The sequence below is a fragment of the Haliotis rufescens genome, unplaced genomic scaffold (genome assembly GCF_023055435.1).
Source record: "Haliotis rufescens isolate VD_foot unplaced genomic scaffold, xgHalRufe1.0.p SCAF_69, whole genome shotgun sequence".
In the NCBI taxonomy this organism is placed as follows: domain Eukaryota; kingdom Metazoa; phylum Mollusca; class Gastropoda; order Lepetellida; family Haliotidae; genus Haliotis; species Haliotis rufescens.
This window is the reverse complement of record NW_025964360.1, coordinates 1,434,614-1,461,509: the sequence shown is the minus strand read 5'-3', so window position 1 is coordinate 1,461,509 and position 26,896 is coordinate 1,434,614. Positions and strand designations below refer to the sequence as shown.

Genomic DNA, 26,896 nt, shown 5'->3' with positions numbered 1-26,896 from the left:
TTCTCACTGGCAGCTAATGAGATATAGATAATAATAGCTTGTCTACGAACACACCCATTTCTTTGTCAACACTCTTAACTTATCAAAACACAATATCGACTAAATATTTGTTTATCTCTTACTTAGTTAAGAACTCCTATTCTTGTTGAATGAGGGCCATAATTGGTCTTATTGGCTGCTGGAGGGATTTGGATAACAATAGTTTGACTATTTTTTCACTTTACAAAGGAATAATAACTCACGCATAGAGTTCCCCTTTCGTCTACTGGGCGTTGAGAGGAAATACTAGTACATAAACAACAACATGTTTCATGTTTCAAAATCACAGGTGTGTCATCAGAGAGGAAAGTAATAATAACATACATGTTACTTTGGACTAGTCCACAATAAATGTCAGGGGAACATTGTAAGCAAAGTTCACTAAAAGCAGCTTTACTGACGGCGATCGGCACTGTAGGCGAACAGAGATGAAACCGATCATAGCCCCACCAGTGGTTATAACGAGGTATGTCCTTTCGATGTCCCCCCTATTGACGACTTAGAATCCGCACCTCATAGCACTTCCATGAACTTCAAAGAAAATGGCGGCGCTCAGCAAAGACGATCTCATCGATAATCGAAATCTATATTGTTCTAAACGGGTCTTACCTCGCGAGGGGAATGAACTCACTTGAGCAAGTTGATAAGAAACATGAAAAGATTTGGAAAATATATGTCGCCGCCCAGTTGACGAAAGACATGTTTTGCACATCCTGCAATCGACCGGAATCTGCACGACAATCGCCATGTTGCCAAAGGACGATTTCTATGTCGATTACGTAACGAGATGTTTGATTGGACTATGCATAGACTCGTTAGATCATACCAAACATAGCTCAGAAATTCCAGCCTATATCGGCAAGGGAGGAAACTGGACTTTTATAGTGGGTTAACGCCCTTGCCTCGGGAAGATGTACCATACCTTGTTCAATATATTAACATTCTGGCCATGGGGCAGCAACAACTCTAACAATCGCCATCACAAACAACTCCTTTCTGAAGTATATGGTACTTTATTTGCATTAGAATGCATCCAAATGTTACGACCTTGCATATATAAAGTATGCACCAAGAAAATAGAAGATTGGGATGTATTGCCGATGACGTGATACGCATGCGCAGTATAACTTCCAGTTGATTGAAATGAGAAATCTACAGTAAAAATAAGATTTATAGTGATACATAAGGGTATAGTTCATATGCTTGTACATTTACATTGTGACACGTATTTACAGGAAATGGGAAAACCTCTTGAAGTCAATCACACGAATGGATTCTTATCGCCTTGCCCGAGTGAAATATGTAGGATGAGTTCTTATGAAATTGCAAAATATATCTCTAATTCACAGAAATGTATAACCACAAAATCGTAGCGAGTTGAAACGCACAACGGAGTTAGGAGTGTGGCAACTGATTACATGAAATAAAACAAATTGATGTTTTAAACCACGTGGGAAGAAATAATCAGATACGTTCGTATTTCTGAAAAAGAATTGCGATCGCATTTTTTATTATAAGATTTTTTTTGCTTTTTACGTATCATGAATATTTCCAGTATCAGATGCCACAAAGGGGTCGGTCTAAAACAGCCGTTGAATGATTGAACACGTACTCTAAAATAACATATGTAAATGCAATGACCACAATTATTGATGCATGATACAGAAACGATGTGATGATGTTTTTGACTTCAGGAAACTGCCCCATTTTTCAACATCATCAACAACAATATGTAAAAAAATCACAGTATTCACCTTTGAACAAGCCTCAACTTTCTGAAGAATATTTTTCTGAATGCAGTGCGAAAACTTGGATTAAATATTGTGTAGATGATCGGGTTTAGTAAACTGTTAAAATAGCCAAGCCACAAGAAGAAACTCATCATGATAGGAGGGAACGTACAACTTTCTTTACAGAAAGGAGCAATTAGAGCAATCATGAAAAACGGCAACCAGCAAACAACAAAAGCACCAGTGATGATTCCTAATACCCGAGCCGCCTTCCTTTCCCTCCTCATTTCAATTTTTTCCTTCCGAAGTTTGTCTTTTTCTCGGTTCCTTGCCCTTTTGCTATTATTGTTTGATCTGTTTTTAGACAACACATAAACATTCCCAGGCACTGTGAGAGATGGCCCGAAATTTGGGGGTAGGTTCCCATTGGTTCCTAAGAGGCCATTGTTTGTTTGAAGGCCATTGCCATTTTGGGCCTCCTCTGGACCTTCAATAGTACTTTCAATCCGCGAGATCTCGTTCATATTTACACAGGAACCATTAAACATACTGAAGCCATCTTGGCTTACGTCACTTCCGGAAGAGTTCCGTGACGGGTTCCCGGTATTTTCAACTTGCACTACCGGGACAGGCGCCGGCCTCGGTCGTCCTCCGAATTTCTTTTTCCGAATTCTCGACCTCGCCGCTTTATAAATTTTAAAATTCAGCACAAGCATGAGAGTCAAGGGACAATAAAACGCACCAACTGTAGAAAATATGGTATATCCTTGATCCTGGCTTATCATACATTGTCCCGTTACATCTGGATCGACGTTATTTTTCCAACCAAACAGAGGTGGGATGGAGATACTCACGGAGACAAACCACACAATTACAACCATGAGCATAATCTGTCTGGCACACCGTCTTCTAATATAGTCTATGTTGGACACAGCCCAGTACCGGTCAAAGGATATCGCCACGAGATGGAGGATGGACGCAGTACAACACAACACGTCCATTGAAATCCACATGTCACACACCTCTCCGCCGAGATACCAGTTAATGCTTATCTCATTAACTAAACTAAGCGGCATCACCAGAACTGCTACCATCAAATCCGTCACACCTAGAGACAGAATCAAATAGTTCGACACACCTTGCAAACTTTTCTCTATCAAAATAGCGGTGAGAACAAACACATTTCCCAAAATGGTCGCCAAGATCATGGAACCCAAAATGAGGCAGATGAAAATCATGATACCTTCATTGTATCTCGGGACGTGGTTGGTATACCGTCTCTCAACGGTATTGTCTGTACCGTTGGCGGTGAGGTTATCGTCTAGCCCTGCGACAGTGACATTGTCGAATATATACATGGCAACGTTATAAGGAAGTTCTTCTGTGGAGTTTTCCATATCCAATGCTTGGTTACTTGAGGTTTCACTAAGATGAAAGACTCGTACGACGGGTAGTGGTAAAAGGTTCTTAGTGATTATTCAAGTCTAAAGGCAGATATCCACCTCGAATTTCCTTCATTTGTGTAGTCTCAGACATGAGTTTTCACCCTTTGGCTTGAAAGCAGGTACGAATGCCCATCTGGAATGGGCGATGTTTGGCATTGTGACTGGCGGGGCTCTCTGAAAAGAAGAGAAGACGGGTTAAGGAAATATTCATTAAATATTCTTTGTTCTTAAACTTGCGAAAGGTTGCCTTTTTGACTATCAGAAAAGGTTAATATAATGAACGCATTTGAATGAATGAAATGGGGTTTAACGTCTCGTTCGAGATTATTGCAATTAAATAGCTACGTGCATGCACGTGTGTGTGTGTGTGTGTGTGTGTGTGTGTGTGTGTGTGTGTGTGTGTGTGTGCTTGTATTAGTAGACTAATGCCGACTTCATAGTGCTAGCCCACTGAGATACCACGCCTCAGTTTAACATGAATACCCGACTCAGACACAGCATACTGACTTCGAGCCGATCCCTTAATACCGAGCGCCAGGCAGGGTAACAACTAGAGCCATCTTTTACCGTCTTTTGGTATGACGCGGGCGGGGATCGAACCCCGGCCCGCCCCCTCTCCGGGCGGACGCTCTACCACTAGATTAAGGTGACGAATGAATGAATGAATGAATGAATGAATGAATGAATGAATGAAAGCAAAAGGGTTATAAAATATTACTGATTAAAGGGTTTTATAAGATAGGCACCCCTATTTCACTTCCTACGAGTGAAAATGAGTGGTTTTCAGAGAGTTTATCAACATCTGAACATGAGCAAGACTTTAACCAACGTAGATTTTCTTGTGGAAGTAAATAAAGACGGACAAACAAACGATGAATCGTCTCGGGTTATGACCCTGTAATCATGAAGTTCCACTTGTTTTGCCCATTTGATTATTTCAAAACCAAAATATAAACGTTTTCCGAAATTAAAAAAAAGTTGACATGTCCAGTGGGAGCAAGCCGACCTCATCATACTGACATTAATGAATTTGTAGCGCTGTACGAGCTCGTTCCTATCTTCGCCACTCACAAAAATCAATTCTATATTATAAAAATGGCCAGGCAAAGCTTTTATTTTTTAAACCATATTTTTAATGTGTAAACGGTCTTGTTTTCAAACAGCGAATGAAAAAAGACTGCCTGTGAATATTTCCATATATTAATAGCTACAAATAGCTACACATACGTGTCTTTCTTTTGATCTTATATGCAGTTTGACTGCGGCATTAGCTTACAGGGCAGGTGGGGTAGCCCAGTGGATAAGGGTTTGCTGGTCACGCCGAAGACCCGGGTTCGATTCTTCTCATGTGTACATCACGTGAAGCCCATTTATGGTGTCTCCCGCTGTGATATTGCTGGAATATTGCTAAAAGCTGCATAAAACCATACCCACTCATTCATTAGCAAAGCATGTCCTGCTCTATATTTATGTAGAACAACAATAACATTCACTTCACATAAGAGTGTCGTCACACTTCATGTTGTTATACTCAGTGAGGATAATTGTTAGCATTAGTGTCCAAAGTCAGTAAGTGCTTTTGTTGGATGACACTTAGAGGGGAATATCTGTTATATTACGGCATGTCATCTTATTTTGGGGGAAAGTCCCTAGATCCCACACGTTTTCAGCTCTGGTGATTCAACGCCGAGATCAGTGGATCCCACACGAAATAAGGAACCCAACACTCTACAGCGAATTTCAATACCGTACACGACTGTGCCACCAGAGCCCGCTTTTCACACTCAAAAACGGGCGGCTGGTGCCCGATGTCTCCAGACAGTAACTCCTGAGCGTTACTTTTGTTTGTTTTTGCGTTTCTTATATGCATTAGGACTCTACTATCTGCTGATTACTAATGACATAATCAAATTATCTTCATTATATTTGTATAAAACAATTAAGCTATCAAATGAATATGAAAATGATTTAAGTGTTGTGCTGCATTTAGGATTACTCTCTCACAGTTTCGCACGTCGAGCAGTGATCATATGGTATCACAGGGTAGAAAGTTAGGTATTCCAAAATGTGAAAGACTTTGTCAATTTTGTATCATTACAAATGTAGAAACAGAATACCATGTTTGTTTAGTTTGTCCGTTTTATGACGATCTTAGAAGAAACTTTCTGCCAAGTTATTATTAGAAATCTCCATCAGAGCATAAATGTAAAGTTTTATTTACCACCAGTAATGCCTTCACAATCAATAATCTTGCCAAGTTTACATTCTTTGCTCTTAAAATGAGGAGCAAGCAGTTGTCCATTATATAAACTACTAATTCTACCATCATATGTATATGGTCTCAGATACCCTTGTACTGATTAGTATTGATAATACTACATGCACTTGTGGCGAACATGTTTGAATGCTTGAATATATATTGTAAAATGGGCCTGTGGCCTGATCTACTGAAATAAACCACTACTACTAATGACATAATTCTATATGTACATCTGATAAAGTGACCTCCTTATTTGGATTATGAGTCTGGTAACAACAACCATAAGGATTAATGGGGCCGCGGTTTAAGACCTCACTCCAGTACTGCACAAAAATATACAACAAAAAAGTCCTCGGAATTCCAGATAGAGGAGGTCTGAACGTAGGAGATCAAACGTGATCGGAATTAATGGCAGTTTACTGCACGTACGTGTTTGTCGGGAAGGCAAATATTTAAATTAAACCCGACGGCGTAAGGCAATCAGCAATGAAGTTCCATTATTGTTTCGCCACATCTGTTAATTTTACAGAAGCGTTTCTCTTGTTTCAGTGCTAGTAAGCTGCAGTGATGGTGTCTCACGTACGCGACTCCGCTAATTTAGCTCTCTGTGTACCCTGCCGCCGCTTTGGCCTCTGAAACCGTGAATGTTTCACGCTAAAAAAGCTTACAGTTATTGCATGACTGATTATACGCGTGCCCCCGAGAAGGACAAGCGCGTTAACCGTGCCTCTGGTACAGCATAATGCTTTTTTCCCAATTTATGGAGCAGCATTAGAGAGATCTCAGACATATCAGTATCTATATCACAAATTGATCGATGACTTTGGTTCATCAGGCTTAGACAAACAGAGGATTATTTGATTGAATAATACCAATTCCAGTCAAAGCTTTCTTTGGTTTTGGCTTTCTGAGGACATAAATAGGGATAGTTCTTGGCCATCGCTTCTTCTTATACAGTATTTGGATAATGGCGTGATACATAAAAGGATTGACGAATAGATGAAGTTTCTGAAGCTTAGCGAAACAAACACAGACATAACTATTTGGAATGAGTTTCCATAGGAGACTCATCAGTGACAAAAATGACGTCCGATGCAATTCCTTATTTTGACTTGTACAATGGTCCTGTGTTTTGTAGGTGAACAATTGACTTTCATTTCCGTGTGTTTATACGGGTGTCAGCGATGGAGCAGGATACCGTTCACCTTTTCGCGAAAAGCTGGTGTCACCACTATTTCATAAACACATGCTCATGATATAGACAGAATCGTACAATAGTACATATTTGTTATGATTATGGAAATCCTTTTTTATCGCTTTTAAATACATACATAATACTAAAAATTATTAGCATATCCTATTCTTCAGGAAGGTGAGGTGAGGTGAAATGGGGTTTAACGTCGCGACCAAGATTATTGCACTTATATAGCGACGTGCATGTACGTGTGTGTGTTTGTGTGGCTGCTTGTACTAGTCCGGACTGATGCCGATTTATAGTGCAAGCTCACTGAGACACCATGCCTCAGTTTAACATGAATACCCAACTCAGACACAGTATACTGACTACGAGCCGACCAGTCCTTGTTTTAGCCCCTTAATGCCGAGCGCCAGACAGGGTAACTACAAGTACCATCTTTTAACGTCTTTTGGTATGACGCGGCCGGGGATCGAACCCCGGACCTTCCGCTCTCCGGGCGGACGCTCTACCACTAGACCACGGAGGCGACCTCTTCAGGAAGGACTAAATTGGATGTACACCATAATCGATAATATTAGAGAGACCAAGGATTGATGTTGTCTGAACAAGACACCGTGTCTAGAAGAGATTCTACCAGTTGATGCTAACCATCCAATACACAATCAAAGCATTGATTCTAGCGACCAAATCCCGATGCAAAAATATTCTGGTCCTTTTCTGTAAGATTGTATGTGTGAATTATTGTTTGTTTGTTTGTATGTTTGTTTGTTTGTTTGTTTGTTTGTTTGTTTGTTTGTTTGTTTGTTTGTTTGTTTCCTGTTTAACTCACTACTCAGCAATATTCGAGATGTAGCACTGTGGCCTGTCAATCGAGTCTTCATAAAACTAGTGGTTGATGTTATCAGCGATGTGACCCGTGAAGATCCCGGGGTAGAATAGGTCTTCAGCAACCCATGCTTGCCGTAAAAAGTGACTATGCTTGTCGTAAAAGGCGACCAACGGGATCAGGTGGTCAGGCTCGCTGACTTGGTTGATGCATGTCATCAATCCCAATTGCGTGGATCGATACTCATGATATTAATCACTGGATTGTCTGGTCCAGACTCGATTATTTACAGACCGCCGTCATATAGCTCATATATTGCTGAGTGCGGCGTTAAACAACAACCAACCAACCAAAATATCAGCGATGACCCACGCCGTAGGGTACAATATCACGCAATCAACCAAGTCACCGTGCCCAGCCATCGATCCATTTAGTCGCCACTTACGACAGGCGAAGGTTACTGGAGACCAATTCTAACCCGGAATCTCCAAGAGGTGAGGTGAAATTGGGTTTAACGTCGCGTCCAAGATTATTGCACTTATACAGCGACGTGCATGCACGTGTATGTGTGTGTGTGGCTGCTTGTACTAGTCCGGATTGATGCCGATTTATAGTGCTGGCTCACTGAGATACCATGCCGCAGTTTAACATGAATACCCAACTCAGACACAGTATACTGACTCCGAGCCGACCAGTCCTTGTTTTAGCCCCTTAATGCCGAGCGCCAGACAGGGTAACAACAAGTACAATATTTTAACGTCTTTTTGTATGACGCGGCCCGGGATCGAACCCTGGACTTTCCGCTCTCCAGGCGGACGCTCTACCACAAGACCACGGAGGCGGTCGAAATCTCCAAGAGGAAATGACTTATTTATGGACGATAACAAACCTACATACTTGAAATGAATCAATACATTTGTCAAAAGAATTCTTCATTTCTTATTATTTATTTAGCTGGGACATTCCTTGTCCTTTTCAAACTATGCACGATCTATAGCCAAACTCAATTTTAGGCTGCCTTATACAAAATATTCATGCAGGTTATTCATAGAGTTCCCAAAACCAATATGTTCATGAATACATTTGGAATTCCGTCGTCTCATGCCATGCTAGTATCTTGAAGTGCGTGTGTATCAAAAACTACGAACTCTCTAAACCTTCTTATGTTGTAATGCGAACACGTTTCACTGCATAAACTCAAGGTGAATGACAAGCTTCGTGGCAATATTGACAAGATATTGATCAGAAAGCACTCACCATTGTTTCACCTTAACAATATTGATCAGCGTTAACACCAAGACGTTGATAATTAATTTCCGTGTACTTATAGGCACTGTCGAGTAATACTCCCGTCGATGTTCGCAGCCTAGCCAAGCGTACAGGTAATTCCATGCCGACACACTCTGCATTGCTGTACCGTAATCAAAAGGCTCTAATCATGCAATAAAAGCACGGAATAACATCATTAGAAGGCCATAGGACTTGCAACCAGTGTCTTTCAGTGGAGGGAAAGCTATAGCCGATAAAAAGTTCAGAACAACTCCTTGCGTGTGCTTGAATTATGATGTGACCTACATTGGGGGTTGGTGGTGTGCTGGTTTCATAAAGGAAATCGGCCGTAGTTATATTCGTGCAGTCATCAGCATATATCGTGCATGCATTGATTACACGATTTCATTAAGTGCTTGCCCATTTAATTTTTTTAACCGAGTGAGAGCGTGTTCATTTTTAGTAGGCTTTCGTGACATTAAATATTGTATTTCTCTTTTGCGCTTCGGTAATGTTCTGAGAAAACCTTTTTCCGTGACGTATGTTGACTAGAACATATATATCGATATATTTATTATCCCCAGAGCTAGTGAGTGGGAGGGTTGGAGAATACAATGCGACATCACGACAAGGAATACATCAGTGGGATTTCATTGTTAGAATATTGGTCCCAACAAATTGGGCGGCGGGGTAGCCTGTGGTTAAAGCATTCGCTCGTCACGCTGAAGACCCGGTTTCGATTCCCTACATGGGTACAAAGTGTAAAGCCCATTTCTGGTGTCCCCGCCGTAATATATTGCTGGAATATTGCTAAAAGCGGCGTAAATCCACACTCACTCACCTAACCTATGCTTATCGTAAGAGGCTACTTAATGTATCAGGTGGTAAGAAGGGCGACATGGCTGATTGCATGTCATATCTCAATTGCGTGGATCGATGTTCAAGATGGTCACTGGATTGTCTGGCCAAGACTCGATTACTTACAGACCGTCATGTTATTGCTGAATGTGGTGTTAAACGAAAAGCAAACACAAGGAATTCAAAACAAACACATTACTAATGATACGCTTTCCGTCACGGTTGAATGATTAATCTTATTGAAGGGCGAAATGGGAAACTCAGAAAGGTTATGTTTTTAACAAATATCGAAATCCGAAATTAAGATAATGTGATGACACCAGGTATTCGTGTTTCGGACATCTGTCCATATATATAATTTGTGACAATAATGCGATGTACCTCTCTGAACACCAAGGTTGCACGTCACCTGGATCACAAATGCTCTGAACATGCACCCGAGTGACCTGGCGTGGTCAACGAACTTGCATCCAAATGTCTTAAAACTGTACTCACTCACTCGAAATATGTTTGTATTTGGAATTTTGAACTTGGATGACCTAGGCGAATTGGTTTTATGTGAAGCAATCAGATTGACTTAAATTAATACCTTTAAAGTCTTTGATACCAATTCTCTTTAAGCGTTCCATGCAATTAAAACAATAAATCAAACATATATGGAACAATTTCGTTTGGCTATGACACTGTAATTCACTTGGATCAACGTGTTTCGTTTGTAAGTAATAAAACATGTTTTACGATCCAGTTCTTATCTGAATGACTGAAAAATACAATCCAATCATTTGTTGGACTTCATCGCCATGGAAGGAATCGGAGCGCTGTAAATTCAATGTCCAGTACATGCTAACACCCTTTAGCGATTGCCACTTAAAGAAAAAAAACGCTGATCACAATTCGATTTGAAGTTTCTTAAAGAGCAAGAAAGTTAAACCTTATTTGCTTAATTTCAGAAGGGACTTTGCTTCCATGGGGTACGGTCACATCTACTAGTGAACCATTGGCTAACAGCTGATCAATCAACGCCCATTCCAAAGTCTCAGTAGACGTCTATTGTCAGAGCAAATATGATGCCATCCTTTCTAAGCGCCAAGTAAACACACCTTCTCTGCCGATCTCACCCTGGCATCCGGTAATATCAATGTAAATATTTAACGTTAGACTCTTACATAGTTCTTAATGTAGTGTTCAAGCGAATTAGGCGGTAATCTCATGAAACAAGATTTCTCGATGAGGAATCTGCCATTAAAACGTGCCTTATTCGTAATCTTCGCTTTGATATTCATCAATCGTGACATAGATTTCTTCGATAGGTAGGTCTTCTATATGCTAAAGCAGAGTTTCCAATGTAATATTAAAAATGCTCTTCGGAAGATATTGGAGATATTGTGAAGCCTTATTAGTTAATCAGGAACCACCCTCTCCAGACCCTTACTACATGTTGCATATTCCTGCATATTCCATCTTAACCGTTACCATTATTCGGTAGTTCGGCTATTTGTCAGTCCGTGCGATTACACTGAGAATGGTACTGGATGAACGGAGTATATCTGTTTATTACCCTTGACCCCCCCCCCCCCCTCTCTCTCTCTCTCTCTCTCTCTCTCTCTCTCTCTCTCTCTCTCTCTCTCTCTCTCTCTCTATTTATATATATATATATATATACATTTATACATATATTTCAAATTATTAAAGTCAGAAACGTATAGTGAACATTTAGAAGCATGTGGAAACGGCAACTTTTTAGTTTTCCCGCTACATAAGCTCAATTTTGATCATGAACCTACATTGTTTCAAAAAGAGCAACATTTCATTCATAAATACGCGCCTAAGTTAAATATAAAGGCGTAAGTTATTTGTCCATTGTCACCTTGGTATTGTGACGTCTTAGTTTCCTAAATGTTATGACGTCACGTAACTATATTTTACTACTTCATGTCCGTTATTCAGTTATGGCCTGATGAGACTCGTACGTGGTACGAGTTGAAAGCGCTAGCCTATTAAAACTGGTTTCAATCTTACTCCACTTATTTAATTATTAATATATATATATATATATATATATGAAGTATGCTCTCAACTGTATACTTTCATGGAGCGTGTAGGTTCCAAAACCAAATACGATGTTTACAATACGTCCTTTAGGCATGCCTGATTCCATCAAAACACTTCAGCGCTAGTGTGATGTAACTGCAATATTAAAATATTATGCAATCATTCATACAATGCAATCTGTAGTTTAATGATAAATATTAAAAACAGTCTCGCACTGCCGAATTTTTACACAATTGTGCAGACAATAGGAATATCGTCAACACATTCGTGAACAATAGCGCACCACATTTGGTTCACTCAGTGTATACTATAATATCATTTGTTCCATATATTTTATTGGAAATATAAGATCGCTTCACAGTATTAGTTACATTATCAGATACAGTATCATATTATCGGGAAATGGAAAACTGAGAGTGGATGTCATACAGGTTGTGAGGTAATTATGAATGTTCGTGGCGGGCAGAATTGCAATGAATAAATCGGAACAACACCATCGGGTACGATGATACAACAAGTCAGCCAGGCTTTAAAACAAAGACGTTTTATCCAGGAAATGTTACGTGACGAAGTATCAGTAATAAGTAGTCAACCAGTCCCGACGTTGTACGCCTCTGACGACAAATATACCAATAAAGGAATACTTTCGTTCGTGACCCGTGAAGATCCGGGGTAGGAAAGGTCTTCAGCAGCCCATGCTTGCCGTTAAAGGCGACTATGCTTGTCGTAAAAGGCGACTAACGGGATCGGGTGGTCAGGCTCTCTGACTTGGTTGATGCATGTCATCGATCCCAAATGCGCGGATTGGTGCTCATGATATCAATCACTGGATTGTCTGTTCCAGGCTCGATTATTTACAGACCGCCGCCATATAGCTGGAATATGGCTGAGTGCGGCGTTAAACAACAAACCAACCAACCAACCAACCAACTTTCGTTCGTTCGGACGTAAGTTTGTCAACGCTCGTTCGCGAGGGATTGAGAAATTGAGTGAGTTGGTAAGCGTGTCATGCTTAAAGCCACTTTTGGCAGTATTTCAGTATGCTATCACATTGTACCCATGTGAGCGAACACTTTGACCATTAGGCTACCCAAACGTCTCCATGGATAGAAAATCTTACCGCTTAGTTGCTGTGGTATCAGTTGTCAAAACATCAAATTGTCTTTGGTAGGATGACAGTTAGTGAGTGAGTATGGTTTTACGCCGCTTTTAGAAATATTCCAGCAATATCACGGCGGAGGACACAAGAAATGGGCTTCGCACATTGTACCAATGTATGGAATCGAACCGGGTCTCCGGCGTGACGAGCGAACGCTTTAACCACTAGACTACCCCATCCCTTACTGTTAGGATCTTATACATACTGCCAGGCCAAAGAAAGTTAACGCTTGACTAAAAATAATACGTTATCAAAACGTTATCATGCTAAACACAGTCGACGAACAACTGCAAATTTAAGGTCCAAACACAACAATAATACTGGTATCAAATACACCTCCTTCGAATAACCATTTCTTGTGTGTGTCATTTTAGCCACCCTACATATCAAACATGGGTGTATATTTTCTTTTGACCGGTAGTGTACATACATAACATAACTACGCATCATTGTTTCCTTGATCTGGCCGATTTCGGGTCCTTATGAAAATAAAAACTGCTCCTCGCACAGTTTTAACACATAGCTTCATCATCTCCTTGTCATTTGCCGGAAAAGTGTTCCGGAAACACCCGAAGGTATCCATGATATCTCCATCTTTTCGCCTTGCATGTAAATCAATATTTCTTTGAGATTATAAAGAATAACTGATAGCCTTCGGAAGTGATTTTAACGCTGATTTTAGTTAATGATAGAGGAACTCTTATATGTCCCGGAAATAAAAATCGATAGCTTTCCAGACAACTATTAGACACCTACTCTCCGCTAAGTACGACAATAGACATTGGAACATGATACTGTACTCGAAGTGGAATTCATCGTCATTGGATAAATATATAACTGTTCGATATATTAGCTTCTGAGTCATGTAGATAAACACTTGGAACGGCTATTGTGGATATTAGAACATCAGTGCAATGCTGTTTGAGTGAGTGAGTGAGTTGGGTTTAACGCCGCTTTGAACAGTATTCCAGTTATATCGCGGCGTGTCAGCTTACTGTGGGAGGAAAGCCCAAAGTGATGCAGGTCTCAGATTTTTACCTCTTCGGTGAAACCCATGAGCACGGGTATGGTGCTGACAAACCTAGAAACATAATCGGGTCGAACCGGGATTTGAACCCACAATCACAGGTTTCTGGCGTGCCCAAGGGACGCAACTCTGCACAGCGAATCGCGGCGCCTTAGACGACTGAGCCACCCGTGCCACCTCAATACTGTTTGAATATTAGTGCAATACTAGTAGTGGAAACCACTGAGGCCCTACTATTGAATTAAAACTCTTTAACATCTGATTCAGATCTTTTACTCGGATGCAATATCTCTCTGCATGAAGATCCGAAAGTCGTGTCAGGTGAACTTTCTCACAGCCAGGTTTCGAGGTTTCTGAATGTTAGGTTTGAGTATGCGAACATCCAGACCAGTACATATGATTTTGGCATCTCAATTACGAACTTTTTCGAACGTATATATAATATTATTGTCAATGTTTTATACGTCCGGTCGTGTCTACGGGCTATGACATCTACACCCAAACTGGAGTTCTATAGAAGGGTTATTTGTGTTCCGCGGGGGTTTTCTTTTGTTAAAAACGAACATTTCCCAATTGAGGGGTTAAAGAAACAAAGGCGAAATGTTTCAGATACTAGTACCTAACACCTAATCGGCTCAGGACACATGCATCATTAATATGATTAAAATACAGATTAAAATAAATGCAGCAAAAAGGGTTTGGGTGATCCTGGCACAGTCAGGTCAGGGTCCTTGCCCCCTCTACACGCAGCCCAGACAGCGAAATGGACTTCTCCCAGGAAGCGCTGCCTAGTCGAACCCACGGAGAACTTTTCGGAGAATGTGAAGACTCCCCAACACTGCAGCCTTCTGCATTACCCAGATTGTCAGAAGGGCTGTATTCCTGGTAGCAAACCCGGGTACTCTCCCAATGTCAGTCAGCAGATTGGGAGGTACCAAACCACGGGGAACCGAGAACAATCGGGAGTCGGACAACGTGGTACTTGGGATGCAAGCGTGACATCTCGAATGCGAGGTCTGCATATTTGCCATGTTTTTCCTGAATCTTGACAATCACGTAGGTGTCAGGGACAGAAGAGTCAATAACATAAATGATTTAATTGGATTTATCAAAAAGGAAAAGATCAGGTCTGTTGGTCTGGATAGGTCTGAGGCTGTATACGGGCCTATTCCAAAGAAGTTTGTATTTATCATTTTCCATGACGTCCTCTACATATTCCGGGTCGTACCATGGATGGACCTCTGTGTCAAAACCACAAGCATGGCAAAGACGGTAATAATTTGATCGAGCCACGCCATCATGTGTTTGTGCTAAAGCTGGGCATCCACTGACAATGTGTTGGACAGTCTCATTAAGTTCATTGCATATTCTACATTATTATTATTATTATCATCATCATCATCATCATCATCATCATCATCATTATTATTATTATCATCATCATCATCATCATCATCATCATTATTATTATTATCATCATCATCATCATCATCGCACAGTTTTGAATGCGCCATCTGAGTATGTCCGAACAGCACACTGCGGTGTTACAGACCACTCGCCCACTGTGCACACGGACCATTGTGTTTTGGGAATAACACGCGGTATCAGACATACATCACCCAGATTCTATATGTGGCAGTCGTATGCTGGAGACGTGCTGATACGAGTGTCTCATCACTTTCCGCCCGCGTCCAAGGAATATCACAAACAGAACACCCTCGCATGCCTCTGTCTGGGTAAATACACGCTAAGACTTTGGTCATATCATCCACATTCACGCTCGGGTTTGGCAATATCATTTGTTTTTAAGGCACATTCTTCATAGGATCAGCCGAGTTTTACGTATTACGTGAAGCCGTTTCTTTCCTTTTATGTTTGTTTTGTTAATCCCATGGACATGATAAGTATAATAGGTTTACTCTGGTCATAGTACACATCGTAGCATCATTGCAGTAGGGTGTAGTGGGTAGAGCGGTTGTCCGGAGAGCGGAAGGTCTGTGTTCGATCCTGTGGCCTCGTCAATCCAAAATGTGGTAAAAGATGGCACTTGTTACCCTGCCTAGCACACGCCATTAAGGGGATAGAACAAAGACTAAACGGCTCGAAGTCAAAATGATGTGTCTGCGTGGGGTGACCATGTTTATCTGCGGCATGGTATCTCGGTGTGCAAGCACTATCAAACCAACAAAGTCCGTACTAGAACAAGAAGCACACTTACATGCGGGTCGCTACATTAGTCACATAATCTTAAACGCGATGTTAAACCCCATTTCACCTCACATCATCTCGGGAGCACGGGTGGCCCAGTCGTCTAAGGCGCCGCGATTCACTGTGCAGAGTTGCGTCCCTTGGTCACGCCAGAAACCTATGATTGTGGGTTCGAATCCCGGTTTGCCCCGATTATGTTTCTAGGTTTGTCAGAACCATACCCGTGCTCGGGGGTTTCACCGAAGTGGTAAACGTCTGAGACCTGCATCACTTCGGGCTTTCCTCCCACATTAAGCTGACACGCCGCGATATAACTGGAATACTGTTAAAAGCGGCGTTAAACCCCAACTCACTCACTAACTCACTCACATCATCTCATTTGTAATATCGACTTAAATATACTAATATCACTAACCCCATACATAACCTACAAATGAAGATGCGTTTGTACACTATAAATTGACATAAATCTTTGTTTGAGTATTGATTAAAGGCCACATATAGTCATGATATCTTGAAAAAAACATTTCATGGCCCAAATCCCCCGTTAATAGCATAAACATTATTACCTTTATTTGCGTCTTCGATAATCATTTTTTCTCAAATCGATAGCAGGTTCAAATGACTGGTTGAAAGTTCAGAGAACGCAAGATATGAAATGAAAACTCTGATAATTGAATAGACCTCTCAATACCAATGGAAGAGCGTCCGCCCGGAGAGTGGAAGGTCCGGGGTTCGATGCTCGGCCGCGTCATACCAAAAGACGTTAAAAGATGGTACTTGTTGTTACCCTGTCTGGCGCTCGGCATTAAGGGGCTAAAACAAGGACTGGTCGGCTCGGAGTCAGTATACTGTGTCTGAGTGGCGTATTCATGTTAAACTGCGGCATGGTATCTCAGTGAGCCAGCACTATAAATCGGCATCAGCCCGGACTAGTACAAGCAGCCACACACACACATACACGTGCATGCACGTCGCTATATAAGTGCAATAATCTTGGACGCGACGTTAAACCCCATTTCACCTCTCAATACCAAAGCGTCTCCGTCTGCAAATTCGTTTCATTTAACTTTCATCTGTTTTTGCTTCAATGTTTACAAATATTCTGTTTTTAGGATGATCCTAATTCCTAAATCAATATGTTGATCCAGACAGCACTTTGCTAACAGTCGTATAGTCGTTAACCTACCATTACCACATTGTATGGTAAACCGTTTACTGTCGAACCAAGTCACTCCTGTACTTCAATACACAAACATTTCAAAGCGAAGTGAGTTACAGCATCACAGAACGTCATCGCAAATTGGATATTATTCTTTATTAAGAAGTCATGCAACGTATTATGATAATTAAACCAGACAAGCAGGGAACTGAAACGAACCCTTAACTAAGACAGTATGACCTAAATTCGATGCACTTGGCTAATCAGCGAACAAATAACAGGAATTAATGAGCCGTAACAACGTTTCGTCACGGCAAAAGGGAATATGTACTGAGAATAAACTAGCTTCCCGAGTTTATTAAGTCTATTTTTAAGCCATAACGATAAACGCCTATATGATCCTAATGGGCCCTCAAACCTTTATCAGTAGATTTATAGAACAAACATTTCCTTGGCGTAGTGCTTTTTTGCTTTACAAAAGCAGCCCTATATAATAGTTGTTTTCAAAATTATCTCGGTAAAATATTCGGACCCTTTTAATCCGAAAACTTGTCTTAACGGATATCAACCTGAGTCAATAAATGTTTAACACTCAGAGGTATTTCGTAGAGTTTTAAACTTTTATCGACGAGTGTTGATAGATTTAATGTCAAAAGACAGGGTGGTGAGATTCTATTAATCATTTAATCTCTCAATCTTCCAATTATTTCAGTTTCAAAACAGTAATAACCAGTGTCTGGAGCTGACCAGCTTTAGTGGCAGAGAGATTAGTGATGTCACTTGGTTGTGACGTCATGGTAAGGATGACGTCACTATAGTCTGCAAAGCATTGCGCTTCAATTTTGTTGTAGCGAAATCTCCTATACTTCTTGGCCAAATTCCTTTGTTTTGATTTTATCCGAATATAAATTGTGACTCATATGCCTAAAGAAACAGATAGGTAAGGAGGGAAGCATAGCCGATGTCCATGCCTACTATACTATTGTCCTATCCCCAATTTCACATAGATACTGTCTATGGGGAAGTCCAACATTTCACATATTGTTTTCTCAATAAATTACAAATGGTATCTGCTTGCATTTGGACAGGGGGCACGGGTGGCCCAGTCGTCTAAGGCGCTGCGATTCGCTGTGCAGAGTTGCGTCCCTTGGGCACGCCAGAAACCTATGATTGTGGGTTCGAATCCCGGTTCGCCCCGATTATGTTTCTAGGTTTGTCAGCACCATACCCGTGCTCGTGGGTTTCACCGAAGTGGTAAACGTCTGAGACCTTCATCACTTTGGGCTTTCCTCTCACATTAAGCTGACACGCCGTGATATGACTGGAATAATGGTATATATATATATTGGGTCTTGTCCAGACAAAATAATGGTTGACTAAACAATGTGACCACATTGGACAAGACCCAATATTTTTTTACAGGTAGCCGTTTTAAAGTTGGAATATTACTGACTGCGTTGTCCAACAACATTTATTTCACAATTCACAGTCATACCAGCCGAAACAAGCCTGCTGGTTTATGATGTACATGTATAACCACAATGTATCCACGTCACGTGTGACCCAGCTTTGCAGAGTTGCGTCCCTTTGGCGTACCAGAAACCTATGATTGTGGGTTCGAATTTCGGTTTATGTTCCTCGGTTTGTGAGCACCATACCCGTGCTCGTGCTTGACCTGCATCACCCACAATAAACTGACACGCCTGTAATAGATAGAATTCTGTCCAGCGCTAACTCCCTCACTCCCACCATACATTTAATTCCCTATTATTCTTGTTCCTCTTGAACTGAACATTGTATTTTCATTTCACTCATTTCTTCGGTCAAATGAAGGATTAATGCCTTTAAATATCCCCCTTCTTCTGAACTCTCAATCGTTCAGTGCGAATATCACTATATGATGATGAGGAGACAACAGTTCAGTAGAGATGCTCGACAACACATTGTTTCCAGAAAAATTGGCATTTTTTGTATTGATCCGTTCATTATAGGGTATTGTGCCTTTAATGCAGCTTCCCTAAATGGACGTCAAAATAAGTAATGCTTTCAATCTATTTGTAGGAAGACAACCACAGAGAAGACACTAGACTTACAATCGGGAAATCAATGAGCTCCGACCGTAAAATGTTTCATAATAGTGTCTGGCTAAACGCACAAGGCAATCAGCGAATATGATGAACAGTTTGTCTTGGGCATATTGCTGAGTTAATAGTGATACGCTACCAAATACCACCAATAAGCGCATTTAATGATTCTCAGTAATCGAGATTGTTCATAGCGTTCTTGTATAACCATTGAGGCCACGAACCTTCTGGTATTTTTAGGAAAGCTTGAAAATGATTACTGACTGTCACGGTTACGCTGAATACTCATTACCATGGCCAATGGTCGTTAATACAAGAAACGATCATCTTAAACAATGTCATCTAAAATTTGTATTTAATTTACCCCCCATTTCACGAAAGATTTTTAAAGACGTGTTTCGCGAACACCTGGAGAAAATCACTGATTAGGGATCCATTCATCATAAGTTTGCCTTTGACGCCCAATGAAATCTGTTTCGGCTAATACCCTGGACCGATTATTCTCTGGAGTTGACGTATTGAATTTCCAAATGACTTAGGTAAAGTGTAAAGTGTAACAGCTCGGTAGAATCAGGCTTTCATGATTTTATACGATTATCTTGTTCCAATACATGACACGGCAAACATGGGAAAATAATCAATACCAACGTGCCTTTGATATATCTATCTCAATATTATATCTCAATTATATATAATTGTTTCAATTCAAATTGATGATTGTTCGTTCGTTATTTCTTTTTCTGTTAGCATGCTTTCTTGTTTCTTTTTGTTCTTTTGCTTTGTTTGGCTTTGTTTTATATATTTATTTATTTAGTAGTTTATATTTTATTGGGGTAGGGTGCCAACGGAAAGGCATCTGTGTGTCATTAAAGGGCAAGTTCACACGGAAATGAACCAATTTTTCTTGTACTTTTTCCACATTAAAAGTGTTAACACAGAAGTGTCATAGACAAAAATATAAAAACATCATATTTAATTAACATATTTTTTGCATTAAAACGATTTATATTTTTCACATTTACTAAGTGTTCTATTTCCATAACAAAAACACCATGGCTTATGCCCCTTGCAATATGACGTCATTGGTGCCAATTGATAAACATTATGACGTCATCATGCTTTGTTAGAGCCGCTTCACGTGGTGTAGGTACAGTTTTGTGATTTTAGCGTCTCAGATGCCAGCCAGAATTGTGTTATACTGAGTCTCCACTGCGCCGGAGTGTGTCGTAGACCATGTTGTTTTACATAAAAACTGGTCCTTGATATCTTTTGCGTTGAGAATAGACAGGGACCCAGTTGAATTAGCACCAATTACGTCATAATCTAAGGGGGATAACTCAGGCCTATTTTGCTCGTAAAACGAAGGCCTCATAACGGCATATCATTTTAACACTATTGTGAGCTTCCTACTTTCACTGTGAGAAAAAATGAGTGTATATTTTCAAACACAGATACTAACTAATTCTAAAATTGCGTTTTGTTTAGAAAAAGAAAGAAAGTGATTTTTGCGTGTACACTTCCCCTTTGAGTTATGTTTGTTATAGAAGTTTTAGTACTGAAAAAGTCATGATGGCATTAACTATAGTAATACATGTACGAAATAATCGGATGATCCTTAATTTTTTTTAGAAGCATAAGTCAGGCTTTAAAATTAATATGAAACATTTGAATTTGTGGTGTTCGTCAGTGTCATTGACCAACATACATATAAAAGGGCCTGGTTCGAGTAACTTACAACTCGAAACAAAAACAAATGCCAATTTAAACAGAGAAAATAAATAAAGAGTATAAGAGTGGAACAATTTCGTTTAGCACGATGCCATACATCCATATGACCACTCTGTTGAAGATCTAATTTCATATAAACCAGGGGCGGTCGGGTAGCCTAGTGGTTAAAGCGTTCGTTCGTCACGCCGAAGACTCGGGTTCGATTCCCGACATGGGTACAATGTGTGAAGCCCATTTCTGGTGTCCCCCGCCTTGATATTGCTGGAGTATTGCTAAAAGCGGCGTAAAACCATACTCACTCACCAATATAAACCAAGGAGCATATATGCAGATTCACTGACTAAAATACAGTAAACTACGGATATAACGAACTCAAAGGGACCACTAATTCTAATTCGTTATAATCGTAGTTCGTTATAAGCATATATACAGCATAACTACAGCAAATAGTCGGGACAAAACAGTAAGTTCGCTATATCCGTCAGTTCGTTATAAGCGTGTTCGTTATAAACGTAGTTTACTGTATGTACTGAATATTAACTAGGATAATAACTGAAACCCTTCCCTCACTTGAACCATAGTTCACCATGTTCGATTTATTCTCCACCGTTAATGCATTTCCGGATGGGGAGGATTCTGTTCAACAGATGTATGTTTCATTTATTGCGGATTTGATATAGGCACATCTAATACCGACCAGGTCATAAATATGCCCCGTTATGACTCTTTAACAACTGGTTTCATCACGAAATATGGTCATGTTTCGTGCCAGCTGCAAAGGGCTCTATGTGAATTACATTACCTCTCGGTATACAAGGTAAATCTATTGTCCTACCACTGCCGTCGTGCCATCAGGGCATTTAATGACTGTGCTTAGTAAAAGCATAATTACCCACACTGACCAATTAAGTCATCGGAGGCCTCTTTAGAGAATGCATACACAGATCAACGTGTGCAATACAATGATTCGTATAGGGCTAGTTCCTGTATATATATATACATGGTACGGGCGCATAATACTAGTTGTAGGGGCCGCAGTGTGTTTACCCAAAGTCATCTACGTCTAGTGTACAGAGGGCATAGGACCATGTGGGTATACGACCAACGTGTAACAACTTGTTGTGTAGACTAACGTCCTTACCCGTCCAGGGCACCGTTCTGCAAACCGATCTCAGCGCTACGACCATTGAAGCCAGTGTTAAAGTATGGGAGTTATGATCACCTCAGAGCTGAGGTGGCTTTATGGAAAGGGGCCCTGGTTACTTGCTTTTTCAGAATATTTTAGGAATATGTACATGCTGTGTTGACACATCATAACGGATTTTTGTTTTAAGACGATAAGCGGTATTCAGCTCCTCTCAACCCCATATCTTTAATAAGAATAAAAACAGCTCTTCACTTTACATAATCAAAATGTACCAATGGATTTGCAAATGCCATCTGAAATGACCGGAATTTGTATATTGAATTTTTTAAATCTTTGGCTATATTGTAAGGCGTTTCAATTCACTGTGTAGAGTGTACCCCTTAGTCGTGTCAGTGTCCTCTGAACTAGGATAATAATCCGGCCCTGATCATGATCGTTTGTCTGTCATCACTGTAACTTCCTCTGTCTCAGGTCTTCATTGATAAGTTCCCCTGTTTGTCAGATCATCCTCCGAAACCATTTCCTCTCGAGCACAGGTAATCAATTCGCTGTGCAGAGTTACGTCCCTTGGTCGTTCTTGGATTCGCTAGTCGTGGTTCGTATCTCATCCGAACTGCGTCAGTTAAAGGTTTTTCTCTCACACTGAGCTAACCCAACTCAAACACTCGCTAAACTATTAAATCAGATCAAATAAAGCTGCACTGGTACCGTGTTAAAATGCGCCAATGCATATTGACAAACATGTCTGCTTCTTCACAGTGACAGTACTTCGTTTTCCCCCGGGTTTTGGCAAAATGTATAAATATTTCATATTGACAAAGTTTGTGTTGATGTCTAGTTGGACGTCGCTGAGGGATGCTTCTGTGTTTCTATGTTAATACACAACCTCGCGCAGTTCCCATGATAGCCAAAGTCAACAGTCAAATGAGAAGCAAGAGTTGGTTTAAATCCCTAGACAGGTCTCCAGCAGCTCTGTTCAAGGGTATCACACAACTGTACAGTTAGATTGCAAATAACGGTTGTGTGCTTTCATAATTTAGATAGCGTATTTCTGAAAACAGCTACGACCTACATCCACCGATCTACACTTGAGAGTTATTGTGGCAGTCTGTAATCAACAAATGGCTTAATGATTACACTGTTATTATGTGAAGCGTATAGGGTGTGTGGAGTTTGTAGATTCAGTTACTTGCATTCAAGGATGAAAGCCGATGAGTGTTGTGACAGTAGTCTCTGGTCAACAGGGGTGGGACTTTTTTTAGCGTAGGGGCCCCTATTCAGTGTGGGAGGGGAGTGGGATGGTAGCGGTGGCTGGGGATGGAGTATAACGCAGTAGGCTTCATGAACGGTGTCAGCTTTACATCGACGGTGTAAAATTTAGGCTGACAATGTAGTCCTTCCGCAGAACAATGGGGACTTTTACATCAATGGTGTAGGCTTTACATCGACGGTGCAATCTGTAGGCTTTACATAAATTGTGTAGGCTTGACATTGATGATGAAGGGTTTGGTACAATGGCTTAGTGAGTGAGTGAGTGAGTTGGGTTTAACGCCGCTTTTATCAATATTCCAGTTATATCGCGGCGTGTCAGCTTAATGTGGGAGGAAAACCCGAAGTGATGCAGGTCTTAGACGTTTACCACTTCGGTGAAACCCACGAGCACGGGTATACGTATGGTGCTGACAAACCTAGAAACATAATCGGGTCGAACCGGGATTCGAACCCACAATCATAGGTTTCTGGCGTGCCCAAGGGACGCAACTCTGCACAGCGAATCAAGGCGCCTTAGACGACTGGGCCACCCGTGCCCCCTACAATGGCTTAAACTGGGGGTCAACGATATAGACTTTTATACAACTGTTTAAACTAAGGGTCAATGATGTAAGCCTTAATACATGGACGTAAAATTGAGATGACTATGCGTGTTTTATTACACGGGTTTAGGCTTAAAGTAAGTTATGTAGGATGTAATACAAGGGGATGCATCACCTCGGTGATGCATGCTCTTGGTCAACCGTACAGGTATTGGACACGGTTGGTTGGTTGGTTGTTGTTTAACGCCTCACTCAGCAATATTCCAGCAATATGACGGCGGTCTGTAAATAATCGAGTCTTGACCAGACAATCCAGTGATAAATATCATGAGCATCGATCCATGCAATTCGGATCGATGACATGCTTCAACCAAGTCAGCGAGTCTGACCACCCGATCACGTTAGTCGCCTTTCACGACAAACATGGGTTGCTGAAGACATATTCTACCCCGGAATCTTCACGGGTCGTATTGGACACAGATCTCAACAGCAGATCTCAAAGATGCCACAATCGGAATCAGTTTAAAAAGACATAAATTTGTAATCGTGATAAACGACAATCCAATTTCCAAACTGGTCAGAAAGATACGCAAACGGCCTTTCGTAGAGAGACGCTGAAAAGTCAAAACCCTTCATCATCCATAAAGCTAGAATCGTGCTATGGCACATGAACAAGCTCCAAAGATATCGACACCTTGTCGCCTCAAGATCCTGACAGCAAATTGTTCCTGATTGCTTTCGACCATAAAGGCTATTCTCAGTGGGGCTGTTACTGCTTTTTTCAGAATAAATGTATCCGATAAAAAAATACTCATATAAATAAGAGTTGAAGCTTAAGCTATAAACTGTATTCTTCATAGATCCTGAAAGGGATTGAGAAACCCGTTAATTTAAACACACAATGACAAACCACGAAATAAAGGAGAGCTGTGACACTTTGGAGCCCTTGTCGGTTGTACAGGGCTGGATAAGTTGCAGTTGTACTCAAATTGCAGTGTAAATTAGTGAGTTGACACTTGGTGGAGGGGTTGAGGAGATGTTGTCGTTTATTTTTGGAATGGCGGAGCGGTGTCAGAATGATGCGCTACCGAAAGCAAGTTGTGAGTGAGTGTGATGCGCTACCGAAAGCAAGTTGTGAGTGAGTGTGATGCGCTACCGAAAGCAAGTTGTGAGTGAGTGTGATGCGCTACCGAACGCAAGTTGTGAGTGAGTGTGAACGCTACCGAAAGCAAGTTGTGAGTGAGTGATTTGGGTTTAACGCCCCTTTGAACATTACAACAGCGCAGTAGGTTAATAATAAGTTTCATTGTCGTGAACATACATCCAACTTGTATATACGCTATCAAAAATTTGGAGATGTCAAAACAAATATCACCTGACGAAAGAATTTATTTATTACATGCCTACGAAAATGAAACGATGACTGCTTTTACTATTGATGACTGCTTTTACTATTGATTTTCGCTGAGCAAATTGTACACAATTCATCATGACGCAAGCACATGGTCAAATACAGCCAGCCAACTTTACATTCAACATCTAGCATTTGGTATTAATATTCCCTAAAAGCCTAACTGCGCGTTCATCGAATACCTAATCATTCGCGATTTAATCACCATTAAGGTAAACGATAGGCGACAGCGAGTCCATGTGGTTTAACAAATGAGGGCCACATTTGCCGACACGCTTATGGATTACAACACGCCAAAGGGAACGAACATAATTTGACTAAACATTGCAATGAAAGTTCCATTACAATCCTTTCCAAATTCAATAACGGAGTGGGAAGCTAAACATAAGATTATCAGGGTAAAAATTTTGGACCAACTGTGAAAGGTTTAGAATTTGTATTTAGTTTCACTTCTGTTACGAGGCGTGTTTTGTGAGAAAACATCAGGACTTGTTATCCTCGCTTCGATAACCCTGACATTATTAACAAAGAAAACAGCCCATAATAATGACTTCATTACATGCATTGGTGATAGGTTACATTCAATCAGGTTTGTGCGGCGGTGCCATCCATATCTATTTAAACGCATTCAATGGATAGTTGTTAGGGAGGAATCCATTGTTAATCTGTTAATCTATTAATAGTAGCCTATCCATCCTATCCACCACATTAGGATGCAGTCCGAAAAAAGAAATCATCACGATACTTTGTGGTAGCCAAGATTGTGAATGAAGCCGCATCGATCGGATTCAATCAATACATTGTGCTGATTCATCATCGGCAATCTTCCCAGCAAAACTAATTTCAGAAGGGTATCTCGAAACAGTTTCGTTTGACGCCAGTGGAACATGAAACAATCAAAGGGTTGGCTTGAACAAAGTTTTGATTCGTAGCCCTTGACGTCGTATGGGAATGAATATCAAAGACAGTTAGCCAAGGGACCCATGATAGATATTTCACCGAGTTTGGGCTGGAACCGCTACGTTACAACGTCTATCTTTAACTCACATTGTGTTTTATGGATTGATGTTTTGAAATTTGAAAACGAAATATTTTCGTTGCTGAAAATGATTAATTGAATTGAGTCATGAATAAAGTTTATATTTGGCAAACGACATTGATCCTAACCTGTCTTGGTGCAGGTCAGGTATGCAGATGAATGCACACGTTAGTGACATGCCCAGGCTTCATTTTCAACAACATGAATAGATATGGTATAAGCAGCTTCTCTGATAAACGTCTTCAATAGATGTTGGAGAAAAGCATTCTTTTACGTCTCGACACGACGTTCGTAAATAATAAATCAAGTCAGCGACAATACAAGAGCCATTTGGCCGGAATCTTTCCTAGCTGCTTGTCCCATTAACAACTCAAGGGCAAAGTGATCCAGCAAAACACTTCCTTCCGTTTCTATTTTTGTAAAGCCACTGACAAGGCGTC

The 26,896-nt window shown here is 40.7% G+C and overlaps 1 protein-coding gene across 8 annotated transcripts in view; it reads right to left on the bottom strand.

The window, feature by feature from the left end:
* Positions 1–1,036: 1,036 nt before the first annotated feature.
* LOC124148703 (5-hydroxytryptamine receptor-like) overlaps positions 1,037–26,896 on the bottom strand; it is a 205,527-nt gene continuing 179,667 nt past the window's right edge. For all 8 annotated transcript variants that reach the window (XM_046519945.2, XM_046519944.2, XM_046519942.2 and 5 more), the window contains one exon: positions 1,037–3,388. In XM_046519945.2, coding sequence (XP_046375901.1) covers positions 1,790–3,166 — 1,377 coding nt within the window. In that variant the 5' untranslated portion in view covers positions 3,167–3,388 and the 3' untranslated portion in view covers positions 1,037–1,789. The remainder of the gene's footprint in view (positions 3,389–26,896) is intronic.